Consider the following 21,348-nt stretch of genomic DNA (forward strand, 5'->3'; position numbering starts at 1 on the left):
TTGGTGGTGTTACTCCCTCGTCTCGGCATCTCAGGTTGAATTTAAGGTGGTTGCGATAGGGTGCCCTTTTTTGTTCCAGCTGCTCCAGGCGTCGGAAATCTTTGACACATTGTTGTCCAAAACTTGTTCGTAATATTTCGATAAGGTTCATTTGGTCTTCACCTATTTATGAACTAACACAAGACACAGGTCTGACTAAAAGAATTCTATCATAGTTCATAAATAGGTGAAGACCAATGAACCTTATCGAATAATGTAACGTCACTTTGTTATACAAGCTGCAAAACACGTGGAAAGTTGTCGCAGCTCTCTGAAGAAAGCAGGAGGCTGTCAGTTCAGTAATATTAAATAAAAAAAGAAGACCTACTTTAACTTGTAGGTAAGTGTTCTGTGCTAACTGCACACGTATGTCGCAGCCTCATAGGTCTTAGTAAAGCCTGTTTAACTGTTGTCCTTCGCAGGGGGAGAGGCTCTTATTAGATTCCTGAATGGGTTTACTGAGAGCACACCTAACCCGCCTGCCAGGGGGACAAGAATATCCTCCTCATGGGTCCTCCTGGAGCAGGGAAAACCACCGTAGGAAGATTGTGGCCCACAAACTGGGGCTGCCTGTCATAGATGTGGATGATGACGTTCTGGAACCGACATGGAAGATGCCTGTGTCTGCCAAACTGGCAGCAGTTGGTGGACAGCGTTTCTTGGAGGAGGAAGGTGACGCTTTGTGTAACTTCTCTGCCACAGTGATTCTATATATGATGATTATATATCATCATCGTCACTTAAACCTTGATGTTTAGTAATCAATAAAGAATCAAAGATAGATTTATCATTGAAAGTGTGTCTTTGTTAGTCTGAGCCATACATGTGTAATGTCAATGGAAGAATGGTAGAGACATTTATTGGAGTAAATCTGACCCCTTTAATGTATTAATTGCTGGGTATGTAGATGGTTTTGAACCTCTCGAAGAGGTTGATGTCCCTCTCCAGCTGCGTCATGGCCTCCTCCAGTCGGAGCTTATGGGTTTTCCCTCGACAGGGTTTCAATGATGAGAGGCAGGCATTGGTACTCATGGTGCACCTTATCCCAGTTTTTCTTCAGGGTCTAGAAGGACAGAGAGATAAATATCAGGATTCAGAGATTTTATAGAGTAAACAGGAGTCAATAAAAGGTACTGGCAATAGTTGATGGATGCTGAAAAGGTTCATTCCTCTCCCTAAAGTAATGGAATCATTCTGTTCATTTCCTGTGCTTCTTCACTGGTTCCAGGTGCCTGAATGATCCCCTGCTGTTTCAGAAAAAAAGGACTGCCGCTGTGTAGCCATGTTTTTAGGTACCTCCAGGACAGCTTGACGCTCCTCCTCTGACAGGTTCTTCATGGATGCCTGCTCCCTCTGCTCCTTCAGAAAGTCCTCGTGCCTCTCCTGAGCAATTCGCTCTTCTTCATTGCGCTGCAGCAGGTACTCAGGCACCTGACCATAGTCCTGCAAACAGAAGGAGGAAACTTTAGACATGTTTGAAATAAAACTGTTGTAACTAAACCATGTATTGAGTAATTCAAGAAAACACCTTTTTACGGCTGTATTTTGGGACAAGTCCTGAGTTTTCAAGGAGCTGCTTGGATCCTTTGTTGCTGTCTACAATTGTAGGATGCGGTTTCTTCGGCACCATTACAGTTGTGTTTAAACAGGCCTTCTTGGTGGGGATTCCCATGAGTGGGACCTCAGTCCTCAAAGGAACTGGTGGCTTTCTCACAGTGCGGACGTGCTTTGAGGGAGGTGTGTCTGAAAGAACGCAAAAAAAGGAAGAAACTGATAATCAACACTCAAAAGAAAATCAAACAGCCTAACTGGGGAACTCACTTTTACACACTCTCGCCTCTGTTGAGCGCTTCTTGAGGTAGTTATCAGGAGGCGACACCATTATTTTTGCCGGTCCCATAGTTCTCCTCGCATCCTTATTTGACTTGCTCTCAAGAAGCACAGCTGGCCTGTGCTTTGACATATACCTTTACCAAACAGACCGAAATAATCAATTACTACATTCACTAAAATCATTTCAGAGGTTCAAGAAAAGAATACAACTGATCATTTCTTCATTTTCATAACAAAGTTAAGCCAAAAAACACAACTCCTGTCACTTAAATAAGTCAATTGTGAGCTCCTTGTTGAGTAAATCCAACATAGATCAAATACTTTTGTGTGTGTGTGTGTGTGTGTGTGTGTGTGTGTGTGTGTGTGTGTGTGTGTGTGTGTGTGTGTGTGTGAGGGTAAACAGCAAACAACAAAGTAGTTAGCTAAATTAGCATGGTGGCTAGCTAAGTGAGTTAGCTAAGATAATGTAACTCACAGCGGGGGTTTTTCAATCTTCCGCTCTTTCTCTGGAATGCAATTGTAGATGCTTTCTGGCGGCTTCACACCTTCAGGCATGTTGAATAATTTCAACCCAAAAGGTACGAATCAACTGAGTGGTTTCTGTGGCCGAATAATAACCTGAAGAAAAGCTTGCTCGAATTTGTTTGCCAACACAAGCGCAGGACAGTTGCTAGGCAACCTGCGGAGGACGTGTTGCATTCTGGTATAGTAGGTATTTTTGAACGCATGTCTTCCCATGATATCTGATCTGTCACGTATAACCTTTATGCTCCTTGCTTTATATTCTGTCCGCACAGTGGTCTGCATACCATGGGTTTGTTTTAGCTACAGACGCACACACACCTACAGAGGAGGACCTGGCCTACGTTCTATACTATTATCAGCACCGGCTGATTTTAATATTAGATTTCAACTTAGCAGTCGCTGTGAACACAATCACATAATGTTTAGTCTTTGCTTTATTGTCTTGAACTCATGGATTTCCAAAATAACGCCCGTTAAAATCGTACTTTCACACTATAACAATGATTTACGAGATTAACCGAGCACTTGAACGCAGCACCCGTTCAATCAGTTTTATATTTATTTCTTTCGCGATTAAAAGCACATTTGTTGCCCTAAATTATACAGTCGTATTGATTCAATGTGCTGTGTAATATGTAGCTTCTGTAAATAATTATAATGCATAACTAACAAACGCAGGGGGAATTGGTTCCTACTGCGCTTCCGTAGTGATTAAATTTGTCCCTCCGAGCTGGCCGTAGTTGTTTATGGAGCCTGCGGAATAATGTGCCTGAAAGTGATTCTTTCTTTCATAGTATTCAACAAAATAAGCTGTGACTTTGCTGAGACATTTGTCAACGAGATTTGAGGACACAAAGCCAAGACCTGAGGTGAGCGTCTTGCCTAAAACTATGAATAACAATGTAACGTCACTTTGTTATTTACAAGCTGCAAAACACGTGGAAAGTTGTCGCAGCTCTCTGAAGAAAGCAGGAGGCTGTCAGTTCAGTAATATTAAATAAAAAAAGAAGACCTACTTTAACTTGTAGGTTAAGTGTTCTGTGCTAACTGCACACGTATGTCGCAGCCTCATAGGTCTTAGTAAAGCCTGTTTAACTGTTGTCCTTCGCAGGGGGCTCTTATTAGATTCCTGAATGGGTTTACTGAGAGCACACCAGCTTGCTTTAAGAACTGCCAGATTCTGCCTGAGCTCCGCATCAACACCAAAATCATGGCTGTCCACCAAACCCGCCTTCCAGGGGGACAAGAATATCCTCCTCATGGGTCCTCCTGGAGCAGGGAAAACCACCGTAGGAAAGATTGTGGCCCACAAACTGGGGCTGCCTTTCATAGATGTGGATGATGACGTTCTGGAACCGACATGGAAGATGCCTGTGTCTGCCAAACTGGCAGCAGTTGGTGGACAGCGTTTCTTGGAGGAGGAAGGTGACGCTTTGTGTAACTTCTCTGCCACAGTGATTCTATATATGATGATTATATATCATCATCGTCACTTAAACCTTGATGTTTAGTTAATCAATAAAGAATCAAAGATAGATTTATCATTGAAAGTGTGTCTTTGTTAGTCTGAGCCATACATGTGTAATGTCAATGGAAGAATGGTAGAGACATTTATTGGAGTAAATCTGACCCCTTTAATGTATTAATTGCTGGGTATGTAGATGGTTTTGAACCTCTCGAAGAGGTTGATGTCCCTCTCCAGCTGCGTCATGGCCTCCTCCAGTCGGAGCTTATGGGTTTTCCTCGACAGGGTTTCAATGATGAGAGGCAGGCATTGGTACTCATGGTGCACCTTATCCCAGTTTTTCTTCAGGGTCTAGAAGGACAGAGAGATAAATATCAGGATTCAGAGATTTTATAGAGTAAACAGGAGTCAATAAAAGGTACTGGCAATAGTTGATGGATGCTGAAAAGGTTCATTCCTCTCCCTAAAGTAATGGAATCATTCTGTTCATTTCCTGTGCTTCTTCACTGGTTCCAGGTGCCTGAATGATCCCCTGCTGTTTCAGAAAAAAAGGACTGCCGCTGTGTAGCCATGTTTTTAGGTACCTCCAGGACAGCTTGACGCTCCTCCTCTGACAGGTTCTTCATGGATGCCTGCTCCCTCTGCTCCTTCAGAAAGTCCTCGTGCCTCTCCTGAGCAATTCGCTCTTCTTCATTGCGCTGCAGCAGGTACTCAGGCACCTGACCATAGTCCTGCAAACAGAAGGAGGAAACTTTAGACATGTTTTGAAATAAAACTGTTGTAACTAAACCATGTATTGAGTAATTCAAGAAAACACCTTTTTACGGCTGTATTTTGGGACAAGTCCTGAGTTTTCAAGGAGCTGCTTGGATCCTTTGTTGCTGTCTACAATTGTAGGATGCGGTTTCTTCGGCACCATTACAGTTGTGTTTAAACAGGCCTTCTTGGTGGGGATTCCCATGAGTGGGACCTCAGTCCTCAAAGGAACTGGTGGCTTTCTCACAGTGCGGACGTGCTTTGAGGGAGGTGTGTCTGAAAGAACGCAAAAAAGGAAGAAACTGATAATCAACACTCAAAAGAAAATCAAACAGCCTAACTGGGGAACTCACTTTTACACACTCTCGCCTCTGTTGAGCGCTTCTTGAGGTAGTTATCAGGAGGCGACACCATTATTTTTGCCGGTCCCATAGTTCTCCTCGCATCCTTATTTGACTTGCTCTCAAGAAGCACAGCTGGCCTGTGCTTTGACATATACCTTTACCAAACAGACCGAAATAATCAATTACTACAGTCACTAAAATCATTTCAGAGGTTCAAGAAAAGAATACAACTGATCATTTCTTCATTTTCATAACAAACAAAGTTAAGCCAAAAAACACAACTCCTGTCACTTAACCCTCATGGACTGTTCGCAAACACTACCCTAATGTGTTGTTCGGGACAAAAACGTCCCCTAACTTTAACAGTTTTAAAAATATATCAGATAAATAATTTTTTGAAATTTTTTTGCATTGACCTTTTAATTAACTTCAGTTCTAATCAACAGTAGTGAAAAAATCATTTTCCCCCAGGATTTTAACCCTTTAATTTTATAAGGGGTGGTGCTGAAAATTGGAAAAAAAAACACACAAAATGGCTAATTTTTAATAGTAAAGGTGAATGTGGACTGGATTTTTTTTTAACCTTTATTACAGTCTTGGTCATGTCAAACATCAGTAAAAAAATTGACTTTATTGCATTATTGGTTTTTGCACAGCACTGGATTTTCTTTTTTTCTCCCATTTTGTCCCATAGACTTACATTATAACCACTTTTTTTTGACTGCACAGCCATGGCACTACATAATCATGCATTCTTGATTGTTGGTGGTTTACCCTGTTGGTAGGAGGTAAAATTTGTGATTTTTACAGTTAACAACTTAATGACCATATTAACTGTAAAAATCACACTTTACCTCCTACCAACAGGGTAAACCACCAACAATCAAGAATGCATGATTATGTAGTGCCATGGCTGTGCAGTCAAAAAAAAGTGGTTATAATGTAAGTCTATGGGACAAAATGGGAGAAAAAAAGAAAATCCAGTGCTGTGCAAAAACCAATAATGCAATAAAGTCAATTTTTTTACTGATGTTTGACATGACCAAGACTGTAATAAAGGTTAAAAAAAATCCAGTCCACATTCACCTTTTCTATTAAAAATTAGCCTTTTTGTGCCTTTTTTTTCCAATTTTCAGCACCACCCCTTATAAAATTGGTGATTAAAGGGTTAAAATCCTGGGGGAAAATGATTTTTTCACTACTGTTGATTAGAACTGAAGTTAATTAAAAGGTCAATGCAAAAAAAATTCAAAAAAATATTTATCTAATATATTTTTAAAACTGTTAAAGTTAGGGGACGTTTTTGTCCCGAACAACACATTAGGGGGTAGAATTTGCCCACAGTGTACTGTTGACCAATGAAAAATGTTAAAATCATATTAACAAAAATTATGTAAAATTAAGCTTGTTGAGCAAAAATTATTCAATTTGTCCACATATTGACAAAGTTATGGCCAAAATAAACAGAAAAATTTCTCTCAGAGGACAAAAATGTCCCGAACAGTGCATGAGGGTTAAATAAGTCAATTGTGAGCTCCTTGTTGAGTAAATCCAACATAGATCAAATACTTTTGTGTGTGTGTGTGTGTGTGTGTGTGAGGGTAAACAGCAAACAACAAAGTAGTTAGCTAAATTAGCATGGTGGCTAGCTAAGTGAGTTAGCTAAGATAATGTAACTCACAGCGGGGGTTTTTCAATCTTCCGCTCTTTCTCTGGAATGCAATTGTAGATGCTTTCTGGCGGCTTCACACCTTCAGGCATGTTGAATAATTTCAACCCAAAAGGTACGAATCAACTGAGTGGTTTCTGTGGCCGAATAATAACCTGAAGAAAAGCTTGCTCGAATTTGTTTGCCAACACAAGCGCAGGACAGTTGCTAGGCAACCTGCGGAGGAGGTGTTGCATTCTGGTATAGTAGGTATTTTTGAACGCATGTCTTCCCATGATATCTGATCTGTCACGTATAACCTTTATGCTCCTTGCTTTATATTCTGTCCGCACAGTGGTCTGCATACCATGGGTTTGTTTTAGCTACAGACGCACACACACCTACAGAGGAGGACCTGGCCTACGTTCTATACTATTATCAGCACCGGCTGATTTTAATATTAGATTTCAACTTAGCAGTCGCTGTAAACACAATCACATAATGTTTAGTCTTTGCTTTATTGTCTTGAACTCATGGATTTCCAAAATAACGCCCGTTAAAATCGTACCTTCGACTTTATAACAATGATTTACGAGATTAACCGAGCACTTGAACGCAGCACCCGTTCAATCAGTTTTATATTTATTTCTTTCGCGATTAAAAGCACATTTGTTGCCCTAAATTATACAGTCGTATTGATTCAATGTGCTGTGTAATATGTAGCTTCTGTAAATAATTATAATGCATAACTAACAAACGCAGGGGGAATTGGTTCCTACTGCGCTTCCGTAGTGATTAAATTTGTCCCTCCGAGCTGGCCGTAGTTGTTTATGGAGCCTGCGGAATAATGTGCCTGAAAGTGATTCTTTCTTTCATAGTATTCAACAAAATAAGCTGTGACTTTGCTGAGACATTTGTCAACGAGATTTGAGGACACAAAGCCAAGACCTGAGGTGAGCGTCTTGCCTAAAACTATGAATAACAATGTAACGTCACTATGATAGAATTCTTTTTAGTCAGACCTGTGTCTCGTGTTTTACCTTGACATGTTTCGACTACTTCCTGCAGTCTTCCTCAGAAGTCACATGATGTTACGTGACGTGTCTGCCAGCTGATCTTATGCAGGTTGTGGCGCCATTCTCCCACTACTCCAGGTAGTGGGGGAACAGCGCCACCTGTAGTCCGGCTTCCTCAGCGCTGTGTCCCAGGTGTGGGACAGCAGTCTGGTCTCCTCAGGACAGTGTTCCAGGTGTGGGACAGTGTAAAAGTTCCCTCGTCCCGGTTCATTGTCCTATTGGCCCGCTTCCTTATTTCGATGGCTTCCTTAATCCACCGTTTGAATTTGTTGTCCTCGTTTCCGATCACTTTTGCCCCATCCCAGTCCATAATGTGCCTTTCTCTTTTGCAATGATCCGAGATTGCTGATTTCAGGTTTTCTTGTTGTGCTTTTTGTTTTGTTGCCCTTGTGCTCATCCCAGCTGATTCCTTTTCACATTCTGTTTTATGTTCTTTTTTCCGTGTGCTGAATGATCTTCCTGTTTCACCGATGTATGTTTTATTGCAGGACAGGCAGGGTATTTCGTATATGACGTTGCATTTTTTGTCCGGTTCGATCTTGTCTTTTGGGTGCACCAGTAGTTGTCTGAGTTTCCGATGTGGTTTGACGGGTGTATTGATGTTGTGTTTCCTCATTGCTCTTTGTATTTTCTCCGTTATTCCACGGATGTAGGGGAGTGTCACCATTGTTTTATTTTGTTTTTGGTTTGTGTTTCTCTTTTTTTCTTTGTTTTTTCTGTTGTCGATTTGTTGTTTTCCTTTTTTGATTGCCCACATGGGGTACTGGCATTTTTTTAAGGCCTTTATGATGTGTTTTTCCTCCTCCTGTCTGTCTTGTGGGTCTGTGATCATGGTGGCTCTGTCGAATAGTGTTCGTACGGCGGAGAGTTTGTGTGCGGTGGGGTGTTCAGACGTCCATAACAGGTATTGGTCGGTGTGTGTGGGTTTCCTGTGAATTTTGATTTTTATGCTGCCGTCCTGTAGATGTGTGATGTTTATGTCCAAAAAGGTTATCGTACTGTCTTTTTCCTCCTCGTGTGTGAATTTGATTTTTCCTGTGCTGTCTATTTTGTTGAGGTGGTCTGTTAACTCCTGTGTGTGGCCAGTTTTTATTTTTTCCAGGATGTCATCCACGTATCTCCTCCACATTTTGAGACCGCATTGTGCAGGTGCCGTGCAGATGGCCTTCTCTTCTAGGTCCTCCATAAAAAAAACCACTCATGATGGCTGAGAGTGGGTCCCCCATTGCAAAGCCCTCCCTCTGTCTGTATAAAATACCCCTGAATTGGAAATATGTGGATGTGGATACGAAATGTAGCAGCCGGGTTATGTCGTTAACTGCTAGATTGGTCCGTTTGTGTAGTGTCTTGTCTGTCCTGAGGCGGTTCTCTACTATCTGCAGTGTTACGTTTACTGGTGTTTTGGTGAAGAGGGATATTACGTCATGTGATATGAATATTTCGTCCGGGTGTACTGTGGTGTCCCTGAGTTCCTGCGCTAACTGGTTTGAGTTTTTACAGTGTTGTTCGGTGAGGCCTAGTAGTGGTTTTATGAGGTCAACTAGTGCTTTTGATAGGTTGTATGTTACTGATCCAATGCTGTCCACTATTGGGCGTAGTGGTGTGTTTTGTTTGTGGATTTTGGGTGTGCCATATATTCGTGGTGTGATACTGGCTGTGGGCATGAGGTGGTTGTATGTGCTCTTATCTATTTTACCTTCCTGTAGTAATGGTTTGAGTAGTGTTTTGAGTGTCCTTTTCTTTTCTTCTGTGGGGTCCTTTCTGAGCGGTTCATATGTTTCAGTGTCTTTTAACATGTTTTCCATCTGTTGCTCGTAGTGCTTAGTGTCCATAATGACTGTTGTCCTACCTTTATCCGCGGGTATGATTGTGATGCTCTTGTCCTGTGCCAATGTTTTAATTGCTTTGGCTTCTTCTTTTGTTATGTTAGCTGGTGGTATTTTTGCGGATTTTAGAATACCTGCTATCTCGTTCCTTAGCTCTGCTTTTTTCCCCTGGTCCGGTATGGATTGACACGCTAATACGGTGGCTAGGATGAACTCTTCGTGTGGTATTTTGTTTGGTGTGACAGCATAGTTAAGTCCGCGAGACAGGACGTCTATTTCTATCTTTGTTAGGCGGCGTTGTGAGATGTTTTTGACCCATTTTTCTTTTTCCGCTTCGTCTGTGTCCTTATTTCTATGTTGTTTTCGTGTTATTAGTCTGTCCAGTTTTTTGATGTGTCTTACCTTTGTCCGTTCAAAAAATATTTCGTGCGTCTGCCTCAGGTGTTCTTTTACGAGTTTCTGTGTGTTTTCTTCCGTGGGGTATTTCAGTCTGAAAGCTTCCGTTTGTGTTTTTATCTCTGTGTTGATGTTGGTTATTTTGCTTGTCGTGCAGCGTATCCTTTCTTTAAGGAGCGCTGTGCGGGTTTTCTCTATTATCCTATTTGCATTTTGGGTTGGGATGGGGTTTTTTACTTCCAAGCTTGGTGGTGTTACTCCCTCGTCTCGGCATCTCAGGTTGAATTTAAGGTGGTTGCGATAGCGTGCCCTTTTTTGTTCCAGCTGCTCCAGGCGTCGGAAATCTTTGACACATTGTTGTCCAAAACTTGTTCGTAATATTTCGATAAGGTTCATTTGGTCTTCACCTATTTATGAACTAACACAAGACACAGGTCTGACTAAAAAGAATTCTATCATAGTTCATAAATAGGTGAAGACCAAATGAACCTTATCGAAATAATGTAACGTCACTGTATTGGCACTCCTGTGCTTTTTAATTCTGTCCCAATTTTGCAGCTTCCTAACAACCAGTAGTTTGAAGAAACGCGAGCGAGACCGAATCTTCTTTTCCAAGATTTACTAAAATCACACAAAAAAAATACAATACAATAGACAAGGTACGCTCGGTCAAAAAACTGTGTTGCTTCTTACGTGTCTAGCTGCAATCTGACTGTAACGTAAAACTATGACAGCATGACGTATTTATAACAAAAATTCTTTAACATATTTTAATTGTTAAATTATGTATTTTAGCAACGGTCTTTATAATTCAAATAAAATTATTTGCTTCACATTTTTTAAACTAAATTATTATTACATATAAATTAACTTAACTGGCTCTTACATTACCCGGCCCCTAATTGTTAGGCTGGAGGACTAATCAATTACAAACTTAACACACTAAGAGCCAAGCAACTTAAACTGTAACTCTGCATAAAGATCCACTCGTCTTCCTTTCTTATTCTTCTAGCATTGCTTCTTTCAACAGGCACAGTTTGTTTACAGGCCTTTCCAGAGTGCTGGTTCGGGTTTTCAACTTCACTCTCCGCACCATTCCACTGGAGTCTGGCAAAGTTTCAACTATCCTCCCCATGACCCACGAGTTGCGGGGAGAAGAACTGTCCACTAACAGTACTACATCTCCTGTCATGAAGTTTCTTCTGGGTTTGAGCCATTTCTGACGCTCCTGAAGTAGTGGAAGATATTCTCGCGTCCATCTAGTCCAGAATAAATCTGCAAGATATTGGACTTGCTTCCATCTTCTTCTTGTGTAGAGGTCGTCCTTGCAGAAGATTCCCGGTGGCATGGTTGGCTGAGACCTCAGAAGCAATAAATGGTTGGGAGTTATGGGCTCAACGTCATTTGCATCATCTGAGACGCTTGTGAGTGGTCTGCCATTGATGATGCTTTCAACTTCACACATTATTGTCTGAAGACAGTCATCATTCATTGTTTGTTCCTTCATTAAGGAATTAAGAATCCTTCGAGCTGTGCGAATTTGCCTTTCCCAAATCCCGCCTTGATGGGACGCAGCTGGGCTGTTGAATATCCATTTTATTCCCTTTGGCTGCAAAGCTCTTTCGATCTTGTTATTGTCCAATTGTTGGATAGCTTCCTTTAACTCTCTTTCAGCTGCCACAAAATTTGTACCATTGTCAGACCTCATGATGGTGACCTGACCTCTCCTACATATAAAGCGGCGAATTGCGTTGATGCAGGAGTCTGTATCAAGGCTGTCGGCAACTTCAATGTGCACAGCTCGGATAGTGAGGCACGTAAACATTACCCCATATCTTTTAATGGTACCCCGGCCCCTTTTAACCTCAAACGGGCCGAAGAAATCTACGCCGGTGCTTGTAAAGGGAGGTTGGTCTGGGAGGAGGCGATCTTCAGGTAGATTTGCCATCTTCTGCTCACCAACCTTTCCTGACATCCTACGGCACACTGTACACCTACTGATGATCTTTCTGATTGCAGAATTGGCTTGTGGAATCCAATATCTGCATCTCAGTTGTGCCAACACATAGTTGCGTCCACAATGGCCTGTTCTTTGATGTATATCTCTTAAGATCAAAGTGGCAACTTTGCTGTGCTTCGAAAGAATTAGTGGATGTTTAGCATTTTCCGACATCGCAGATTTGTCAAGTCTTCCACCAACCTTTAACATGTCGTCATGAAGAATCGGGTCTAGTTTAGACAATGCAGTGCTGTGACTAAGCTGTGTTCCCTTCTGCAGGACCTTAATTTCTTCTCCAAAATGTTCTCTTTGACTGAATTTTATTATTTCTAATTCAGCAGTATCAAGGTCATCCAAGGTAAGCGAGTCTTTTCCTGAGGCAACTCTTAGTTCCTTCATGTATTGTTTTAACTTTACTTTTTGCCTGTCAGGATTCTTTTCAGCTTGCTTGATTGTTTTTAATGCCTCTTTTCTTTCTTCCTTCTGTTTCCGCAGAACACACCTTACTTTTAGAATCCACGCTACTGCTCGTTTAAGCTTATTCCAATCTGAGTAATAGCTTATCAGCTGCTTCATTGTTTTTGCATTTTCTTTAACGTTCACTGTGTTAACAACCACTGTGCTCTTGACCTCTGGGTCATTGTCAAGGCTTTTGTTCCTTCGCACAGGCTGTTCTGGCCAATCATTTTCATTCAACAAAAAATCTGGTCCACTTATCCATGTTCCTCCTTGCACCAAGCTTTTCGCCTTCAGACCTCTGCTTGCTTGATCTGCCGGGTTTTCACTCGTTTCGACATACTTCCATTGCGATGGCTTGGTTGCTTCTCGGATCAAGGAAACTCTGTTTGCAACAAATGTTTTGAAACGAGCAGTTTCATTGTCAATGTATCTAAGCACCGTAGTGCTGTCCGTCCAAAAAACAGATGGTTGCAGTGGAGCTTGAAGCTCTTGTTGCAACATTTTGTCAACTTTTACCGCAACAACCGCTGCAGTCAACTCAAGTCTAGGGATTGTGACTCTTTTGAGTGGAGTCACTCTGGACTTCCCCATGAGGAAGGCACAGTGTTTCTCATCTTGTTCATTCTTTATCAGTAGGTATGACACAATGCCATATGCATACTCTGAGGCATCTGAAAAATGATGTATCTGTGCTGAAACAGTACTTCCAAACTTGGTGGGTTTAAGACACCTACTGACATGAAAGTTGGAGAGGTGAGTAACATCCTTCATCCATCTTTCCCAGTCTTCCGCATGCTTTTCTCCAATGTTCTCATCCCATCCATGCTTCTCTTTACAGAGTTCTTTCAACAAAAGTTTAGCATGCAAGATGACCGGGGCCAGAAAGCCGAGAGGGTCGTAGATGGAATTGATGACTGACAAAATCCCTCTTCTGGTCTTTGGTCTGTCTCGCAGCTTCATACTGTAGGTGAAAGTATCAGTTTCTGTGTCCCACTGCACACCAAGTGCCCTCTCTACTGGCAGAGTGTCGTGTCGTAAGTCCAGGTCTTTCACTTCACTGGCTCTGTGTTCTTCTGGGATGGACAGTAACACCTTTCTGCTGTTGCTCATCCACTTTGTTAAGGTGAACCCTCCACTGCTGCACAAAGCTTGAAGGTCGCTGACTAAGGTTATTGCGTCATCATCAGTAGGCACACTTTTCAGGCAGTCATCTACATAAAAATTTCGCAGTACTGTCTGGACAGCATCTGGGGATGCAAGATCTTTGTGATCCTCTGCAGTTCTTTTCAGTGCGTATGAGGCTACGCTTGGAGAAGAAGTAGCTCCGAAAAGGTGCACTGTCATCCGAAACTCCTCCGCTGGCTCATCCAAATTGCCATTGGGCCACCAAAGAAAACGGAGTAAGTCTGCATCATGCCCTGGCACTTTGACTTGGTAAAACATTGACTCAATGTCTGCCATTACCGCTACAGACTCCTCACGAAATCTCAAAAGCACTCCGATTAATGTGTTGGTCAGGTCAGGTCCCTGTAGCAACTCACTATTCAGGCACTTATTCTGGTATGAGGAAGTGCAGTCAAACACCACCCGCAACTTTAGTTTCTTCGGGTGATAAACACCATGGTGCGGTATGTAAAACACCCTGTTGTCATCTCTGTTCAGTTGGTCTGTCGGAACCTGGACAGCGTATCCCTTATCAATGATGGTTTCCATGAAACTCCTGTAGTCATCGAAGAATTCAGGATTCTTTTTAAACTTCCTGAGCAAACATGCTACACGTTGTTCTGCCACACAACGGTTATTGGGCATTTGAAGGTTCTCCTTCCTGAATGGCAACCCAATGCTATAATGTCCTTTCTCAAAGATTGTCGTCTTCTCCACAGACTGCAAAAATTGCTTGTCTTCCAGAGACATTTCCTCCTTATCATCATAGTTGCGCTCTGGAAAATCAGTATTGTACTGTTGCACCAGTAACTTTTCGATCTCCATCAAAGAGATTCTGTTCACTGAGTAATGAGGCGGCTTATTCTTTGAGTCATTCAGGTCCTTTCTTACAGGTCCGTTCACCACCCAGCCAATAGCTGTTTTCATTGCATAAGGACCTCCGTCTTGTCCATTAATGATGCGCCAAGGCTCCATGGCTCTTGAACAGTTAACTCCAATAAGTAGGCCTACATCAGCCTTTATCTCTGGCAACCTGACTTCCTGAAGATAAGGCCACTTTTGAATATCTGACTGTTTGGGTATGTTTCCAGCATGAACAGGTATGTTGTTATGAGTGAACACCTCGGGTAACTCAATGAACATGGTGTCTTCCAGTCCGCACACTTCTAAGCCAGATATCACAAAACTGTTCACCACCTTTTGTTTTCCTGATTTATCTTGACCCATGGTGCTAAGAAGTATTCTAGTGGGCTTCCCTTTTACATTCAGTTTCCTTTGCAGGTCTTCTGTGCAGAATGTTGCTGTGCTTCCCGGGTCCAGAAGAGCGTAAGTTTCAATGTGCTTATCACTATTCTTTGACTTGATTTTTACTGGTACTATCGACAGCACACATTCAGCTTCTCCAGCCCCCGTGAGACCACAGGACTCTTGCGTGATGGGAACTTCTACACACGACCCTTCTTTACTTTGTGCTCCATCCTTACTTTCTGGTAAAACAGAACAATCCTCACTCACTTTGTGCAGAATGTCAGGGTGTTTTAATGCACATTCTTTGCACTCTAACCGCCGTTTGCAAAACTTGCTAAGGTGGCCAGGAACCAAGCATCCAAAACATAAGCCCTTTGATTTCAGAAATTCCACTCTTTCTTTATGTGGCTGACCTTTGATCTTATTGCATAAAAGAAGCGTGTGAGACTGCTGGCAATACAAACATGGTTTAGCAAAGGCATTCACTATTTTACTTATGTTAGCAGGCTTGACAGGTGTTACTTGAGGTGCTTTACTTTCAGCAGCAACACTGGTTGCAAAACTGCTTCCACGAACCTCTTTCCTTGCCGGCTGCTTTTCCCTTTGAGTCATCTTTCCAACCGTGTTTGTACGGCTGTCTGAGATATTACCAAACAGAGGATCCATAGTTATCTTGGCCTGGCGTTCTATGAAAGCAACCAAATCAGCAAACCTTGCTCTTCTTCCTCTTCTCTCTTTGAGATCAAAAGCTTCAGCACGCCATCTTTCTTTCATTTTGTAAGGCAGTTTGGATATCACTGTCCGCAGGTTTGTAGGGTTATCCATCTCTTCTAAATATTCAATGTCCTCCATAGAGTTACGACATCCAATCAGAAACATTGCATAAGCATTCAATGCTTTTCCATCATCTGACTTCACTTGTGGCCATTTGAGTGCCTTATCAATGTATGCGTTGGCTATCACCAGTTCATCCCCATAATGCTTATGAAGTAACTGCTTTGCCTCTTCATAACCTCTGTTAGGTGACATGTGAGCACAGCTGCGCACCAGTTCTTGAGGCTCACCATCAGTAAACTGTTCCAAGAAGTACAATTTATCTTGATCATTGTCTGTCTTCTGCTCAATCGCATGCTCAAATGCCCTCATGAACGATTTATACTGAAGTGCATCACCCTTGAAAACAGAAATATCCTTAGTTGGCAGTTGAGAAAGCTGCTGTTGCCTTACAAGCAGCTCAGTGATCACATTCTGTTTTTGCATGACTGTCAACATGTCATCACCTCTGTCAGTTTGCGTTCTAAGTCTTTGATGTGAGACGGGTTGTAGCTGCTGTGGTATTCGTGAGTGCTGCACTTGTGCTGGCACATGAACATTCACATTAGCTTGTGTCGGTAGCGCAGTGCTAACTCTTTCCTTCTTCACATTTTCACTTGGTTTCTGCATTGATGCATAACTACTTGCACCATCTTCAGAGCGTTCATATTCTGTAAGCACCTTCAGTTTTGCTTGGCTTTCAGCTAATGCAGTCTCTATCGCTAACTCCTCTTTTTCAGCCTTAAGTCTAGCTGTTTCAAACTCAAACTGCTGCTTAATTCTTGTTGCCTCAAATTCAAGTTCTCGCTTTTTCTTCATCGCTGCTGCGCGTTCCAGCAAAGCAGCATGCTCTGCTTCCTGCCTAGCACGTGTGGACGATACAGATGAAGTGCTTGATGCACGAGTCACATGAGATCTGCATGTGTGAGCCTTTGCAGCACTGCTGACCCCTATCTGCGAAATACTATCACTTGGTAAAACAGCCTCTTGATGTTCATCTATTCCATCATGTTTTCTTGGCTGCTCAGTTTCCTTCTCTATGGATTCTTGCACATCTGCAACCCATCTTTTAGTTGTCCTCTTAAAAGCATTAAACAGTTCCAGTTTTGGTTCAAACCAATCAACATGGTCAAACATTTTTTCATCTTCTGTTAACAAATTGCCAACTTCTTTGTTGAGTCTAATGAACTCATGTAGAGACGGTTCAAATTCAGTTTCCAACATGTCCTTCACATTTTGTACAGTTTGAGTGTCAGTTCTCATTGCCTCTATCTCCTTCATTTGGCCTGCTAGGGCTCGAAAAGTTCGTTTCCTCGATGCTGTGAGCCTTTGCAACCTTTCCTCCAAACCCTTCTCTGTTAACTTGCGTGATCTTCCCCGCCCCTCTGCCTCCTCACCGCATATCGTTTCATCTTCATCAGCCATCGTTCCACTCGCGGAGTAATGCTCACGTTGCATGCACAAAGTTTAAAGCACTTTCTTTAAAAATGCCTTTCCAAACGAACTATGTGCAAACAACCTCTTCAAAATCACACTCTCCACATCGACTGAATCCACTCTTGCTACTCACATGCGTTCTCACAGGGGCAGAGAATCAGCTCGCTGACATGCGGTTAGAGCATTTACTTCGTTTTCCTCCGAACAAAACATTCTTCATGCATGCGTATCACGTCTTTTCTTCACAATACTCACTGCTACGGAGTGCTTCTCTATCACATGCTGCAGTGGATTGCCCGTTTAGTCGCAACTTCTCCTGGCCAGCTCTCCACACAAGCCGCGTTACAAAGCGCTCCAGCGAGGCTCCATAGGACATAAGCTAGTTTTTTGACTAATGTATTGGCACTCCTGTGCTTTTTAATTCTGTCCCAATTTTGCAGCTTCCTAACAACCAGTAGTTTGAAGAAACGCGAGCGAGACCGAATCTTCTTTTCCAAGATTTACTAAAATCACACAAAAAAAATACAATACAATAGACAAGGTACGCTCGGTCAAAAAACTGTGTTGCTTCTTACGTGTCTAGCTGCAATCTGACTGTAACGTAAAACTATGACAGCATGACGTATTTATAACAAAAATTCTTTAACATATTTTAATTGTTAAATTATGTATTTTAGCAACGGTCTTTATAATTCAAATAAAATTATTTGCTTCACATTTTTTAAACTAAATTATTATTACATATAAATTAACTTAACTGGCTCTTACAGTCACTTTGTTATTTACAAGCTGCAAAACACGTGGAAAGTTGTCGCAGCTCTCTGAAGAAAGCAGGAGGCTGTCAGTTCAGTAATATTAAATAAAAAAAGAAGACCTACTTTAACTTGTAGGTTAAGTGTTCTGTGCTAACTGCACACGTATGTCGCAGCCTCATAGGTCTTAGTAAAGCCTGTTTAACTGTTGTCCTTCGCAGGGGGAGAGGCTCTTATTAGATTCCTGAATGGGTTTACTGAGAGCACACCCAACCCGCCTGCCAGGGGGACAAGAATATCCTCCTCATGGGTCCTCCTGGAGCAGGGAAAACCACCGTAGGAAAGATTGTGGCCCACAAACTGGGGCTGCCTGTCATAGATGTGGATGATGACGTTCTGGAACCGACATGGAAGATGCCTGTGTCTGCCAAACTGGCAGCAGTTGGTGGACAGCGTTTCTTGGAGGAGGAAGGTGACGCTTTGTGTAACTTCTCTGCCACAGTGATTCTATATATGATGATTATATATCATCATCGTCACTTAAACCTTGATGTTTAGTTAATCAATAAAGAATCAAAGATAGATTTATCATTGAAAGTGTGTCTTTGTTAGTCTGAGCCATACATGTGTAATGTCAATGGAAGAATGGTAGAGACATTTATTGGAGTAAATCTGACCCCTTTAATGTATTAATTGCTGGGTATGTAGATGGTTTTGAACCTCTCGAAGAGGTTGATGTCCCTCTCCAGCTGCGTCATGGCCTCCTCCAGTCGGAGCTTATGGGTTTTCCTCGACAGGGTTTCAATGATGAGAGGCAGGCATTGGTACTCATGGTGCACCTTATCCCAGTATTTCTTCAGGGTCTAGAAGGACAGAGAGATAAATATCAGGATTCAGAGATTTTATAGAGTAATCAGGAGTCAATAAAAGGTACTGGCAATAGTTGATGGATGCTGAAAAGGTTCATTCCTCTCCCTAAAGTAATGGAATCATTCTGTTCATTTCCTGTGCTTCTTCACTGGTTCCAGGTGCCTGAATGATCCCCTGCTGTTTCAGAAAAAAAGGACTGCCGCTGTGTAGCCATGTTTTTAGGTACCTCCAGGACAGCTTGACGCTCCTCCTCTGACAGGTTCTTCATGGATGCCTGCTCCCTCTGCTCCTTCAGAAAGTCCTCGTGCCTCTCCTGAGCAATTCGCTCTTCTTCATTGCGCTGCAGCAGGTACTCAGGCACCTGACCATAGTCCTGCAAACAGAAGGAGGAAACTTTAGACATGTTTTGAAATAAAACTGTTGTAACTAAACCATGTATTGAGTAATTCAAGAAAACACCTTTTTACGGCTGTATTTTGGGACAAGTCCTGAGTTTTCAAGGAGCTGCTTGGATCCTTTGTTGCTGTCTACAATTGTAGGATGCGGTTTCTTCGGCACCATTACAGTTGTGTTTAAACAGGCCTTCTTGGTGGGGATTCCCATGAGTGGGACCTCAGTCCTCAAAGGAACTGGTGGCTTTCTCACAGTGCGGACGTGCTTTGAGGGAGGTGTGTCTGAAAGAACGCAAAAAAGGAAGAAACTGATAATCAACACTCAAAAGAAAATCAAACAGCCTAACTGGGGAACTCACTTTTACACACTCTCGCCTCTGTTGAGCGCTTCTTGAGGTAGTTATCAGGAGGCGACACCATTATTTTTGCCGGTCCCATAGTTCTCCTCGCATCCTTATTTGACTTGCTCTCAAGAAGCACAGCTGGCCTGTGCTTTGACATATACCTTTACCAAACAGACCGAAATAATCAATTACTACAGTCACTAAAATCATTTCAGAGGTTCAAGAAAAGAATACAACTGATCATTTCTTCATTTTCATAACAAAGTTAAGCCAAAAAACACAACTCCTGTCACTTAACCCTCATGGACTGTTCGCAAACACTACCCTAATGTGTTGTTCGGGACAAAAACGTCCCCTAACTTTAACAGTTTTAAAAATATATCAGATAAATAATTTTTTGAAATTTTTTTGCATAGACCTTTTAATTAACTTCAGTTCTAATCAACAGTAGTGAAAAAATCATTTTCCCCCAGGATTTTAACCCTTTAATTTTATAAGGGGTGGTGCTGAAAATTGGAAAAAAAACACACAAAATGGCTAATTTTTAATAGTAAAGGTGAATGTGGACTGGATTTTTTTTTAACCTTTATTACAGTCTTGGTCATGTCAAACATCAGTAAAAAAATTGACTTTATTGCATTATTGGTTTTTGCACAGCACTGGATTTTCTTTTTTTCTCCCATTTTGTCCCATAGACTTACATTATAACCACTTTTTTTTGACTGCACAGCCATGGCACTACATAATCATGCATTCTTGATTGTTGGTGGTTTACCCTGTTGGTAGGAGGTAAAATTTGTGATTTTTACAGTTAACAACTTAATGACCATATTAACTGTAAAAATCACACTTTACCTCCTACCAACAGGGTAAACCACCAACAATCAAGAATGCATGATTATGTAGTGCCATGGCTGTGCAGTCAAAAAAAAGTGGTTATAATGTAAGTCTATGGGACAAAATGGGAGAAAAAAAGAAAATCCAGTGCTGTGCAAAAACCAATAATGCAATAAAGTCAATTTTTTTACTGATGTTTGACATGACCAAGACTGTAATAAAGGTTAAAAAAAATCCAGTCCACATTCACCTTTTCTATTAAAAATTAGCCTTTTTGTGCCTTTTTTTTTCCAATTTTCAGCACCACCCCTTATAAAATTGGTGATTAAAGGGTTAAAATCCTGGGGGAAAATGATTTTTTCACTACTGTTGATTAGAACTGAAGTTAATTAAAAGGTCAATGCAAAAAAAATTCAAAAAAATATTTATCTAATATATTTTTAAAACTGTTAAAGTTAGGGGACGTTTTTGTCCCGAACAACACATTAGGGGGTAGAATTTGCCCACAGTGTACTGTTGACCAATGAAAAATGTTAAAATCATATTAACAAAAATTATGTAAAATTAAGCTTGTTGAGCAAAAATTATTCAATTTGTCCACATATTGACAAAGTTATGGCCAAAATAAACAGAAAAATTTCTCTCAGAGGACAAAAATGTCCCGAACAGTGCATGAGGGTTAAATAAGTCAATTGTGAGCTCCTTGTTGAGTAAATCCAACATAGATCAAATACTTTTGTGTGTGTGTGTGTGTGTGTGAGGGTAAACAGCAAACAACAAAGTAGTTAGCTAAATTAGCATGGTGGCTAGCTAAGTGAGTTAGCTAAGATAATGTAACTCACAGCGGGGGTTTTTCAATCTTCCGCTCTTTCTCTGGAATGCAATTGTAGATGCTTTCTGGCGGCTTCACACCTTCAGGCATGTTGAATAATTTCAACCCAAAAGGTACGAATCAACTGAGTGGTTTCTGTGGCCGAATAATAACCTGAAGAAAAGCTTGCTCGAATTTGTTTGCCAACACAAGCGCAGGACAGTTGCTAGGCAACCTGCGGAGGAGGTGTTGCATTCTGGTATAGTAGGTATTTTTGAACGCATGTCTTCCCATGATATCTGATCTGTCACGTA

The 21,348-nt window shown here is 41.6% G+C and overlaps 3 protein-coding genes and 2 long non-coding RNA genes across 5 annotated transcripts; 2 read left to right on the forward strand and 3 right to left on the reverse strand.

Moving 5' to 3' along the window:
* Nucleotides 1-1,015: 1,015 nt before the first annotated feature.
* On the reverse strand, nt 1,016-2,580 carry LOC114453418 (enkurin-like). The gene is made up of 5 exons (XM_028433309.1): nt 2,348-2,580; nt 1,861-2,006; nt 1,568-1,782; nt 1,336-1,482; nt 1,016-1,102 (listed from the first exon to the last, which is right to left on the reverse strand). Exons 1-5 carry the CDS (start codon nt 2,425-2,427, stop codon nt 1,016-1,018), a joined length of 675 nt encoding a protein of 224 aa, XP_028289110.1. The 5' UTR covers nt 2,428-2,580.
* A 525-nt stretch (nt 2,581-3,105) lies between these two features.
* On the forward strand, nt 3,106-4,651 carry LOC114453602 (uncharacterized). Its single transcript, XR_003672456.1, has 3 exons — nt 3,106-3,266; nt 3,509-3,822; nt 4,379-4,651. It is a non-coding gene; the product is annotated as an uncharacterized LOC114453602 (long non-coding RNA).
* On the reverse strand, nt 4,036-6,832 carry LOC114453600 (enkurin-like). Its single transcript, XM_028433550.1, has 5 exons — nt 6,644-6,832; nt 4,972-5,117; nt 4,680-4,894; nt 4,447-4,593; nt 4,036-4,213 (listed from the first exon to the last, which is right to left on the reverse strand). The coding sequence occupies exons 1-5, from the start codon at nt 6,721-6,723 to the stop codon at nt 4,040-4,042; spliced, it is 762 nt and encodes a 253-aa protein (XP_028289351.1). The 5' UTR covers nt 6,724-6,832; the 3' UTR covers nt 4,036-4,039.
* An 11,287-nt stretch (nt 6,833-18,119) lies between these two features.
* On the forward strand, nt 18,120-19,081 carry LOC114453603 (uncharacterized). Its single transcript, XR_003672457.1, has 2 exons — nt 18,120-18,252; nt 18,809-19,081. It is a non-coding gene; the product is annotated as an uncharacterized LOC114453603 (long non-coding RNA).
* LOC114453601 (enkurin-like) lies at nt 18,466-21,254 on the reverse strand. Its single transcript, XM_028433552.1, has 5 exons — nt 21,066-21,254; nt 19,402-19,547; nt 19,110-19,324; nt 18,877-19,023; nt 18,466-18,643 (listed from the first exon to the last, which is right to left on the reverse strand). Exons 1-5 carry the CDS (start codon nt 21,143-21,145, stop codon nt 18,470-18,472), a joined length of 762 nt encoding a protein of 253 aa, XP_028289353.1. The 5' UTR covers nt 21,146-21,254; the 3' UTR covers nt 18,466-18,469.
* Between the last annotated feature and the right edge of the window lie 94 nt (nt 21,255-21,348).

This window comes from Parambassis ranga, chromosome 20, assembly GCF_900634625.1.
Source record: "Parambassis ranga chromosome 20, fParRan2.1, whole genome shotgun sequence".
Taxonomy (NCBI): Eukaryota; Metazoa; Chordata; class Actinopteri; family Ambassidae; genus Parambassis; species Parambassis ranga.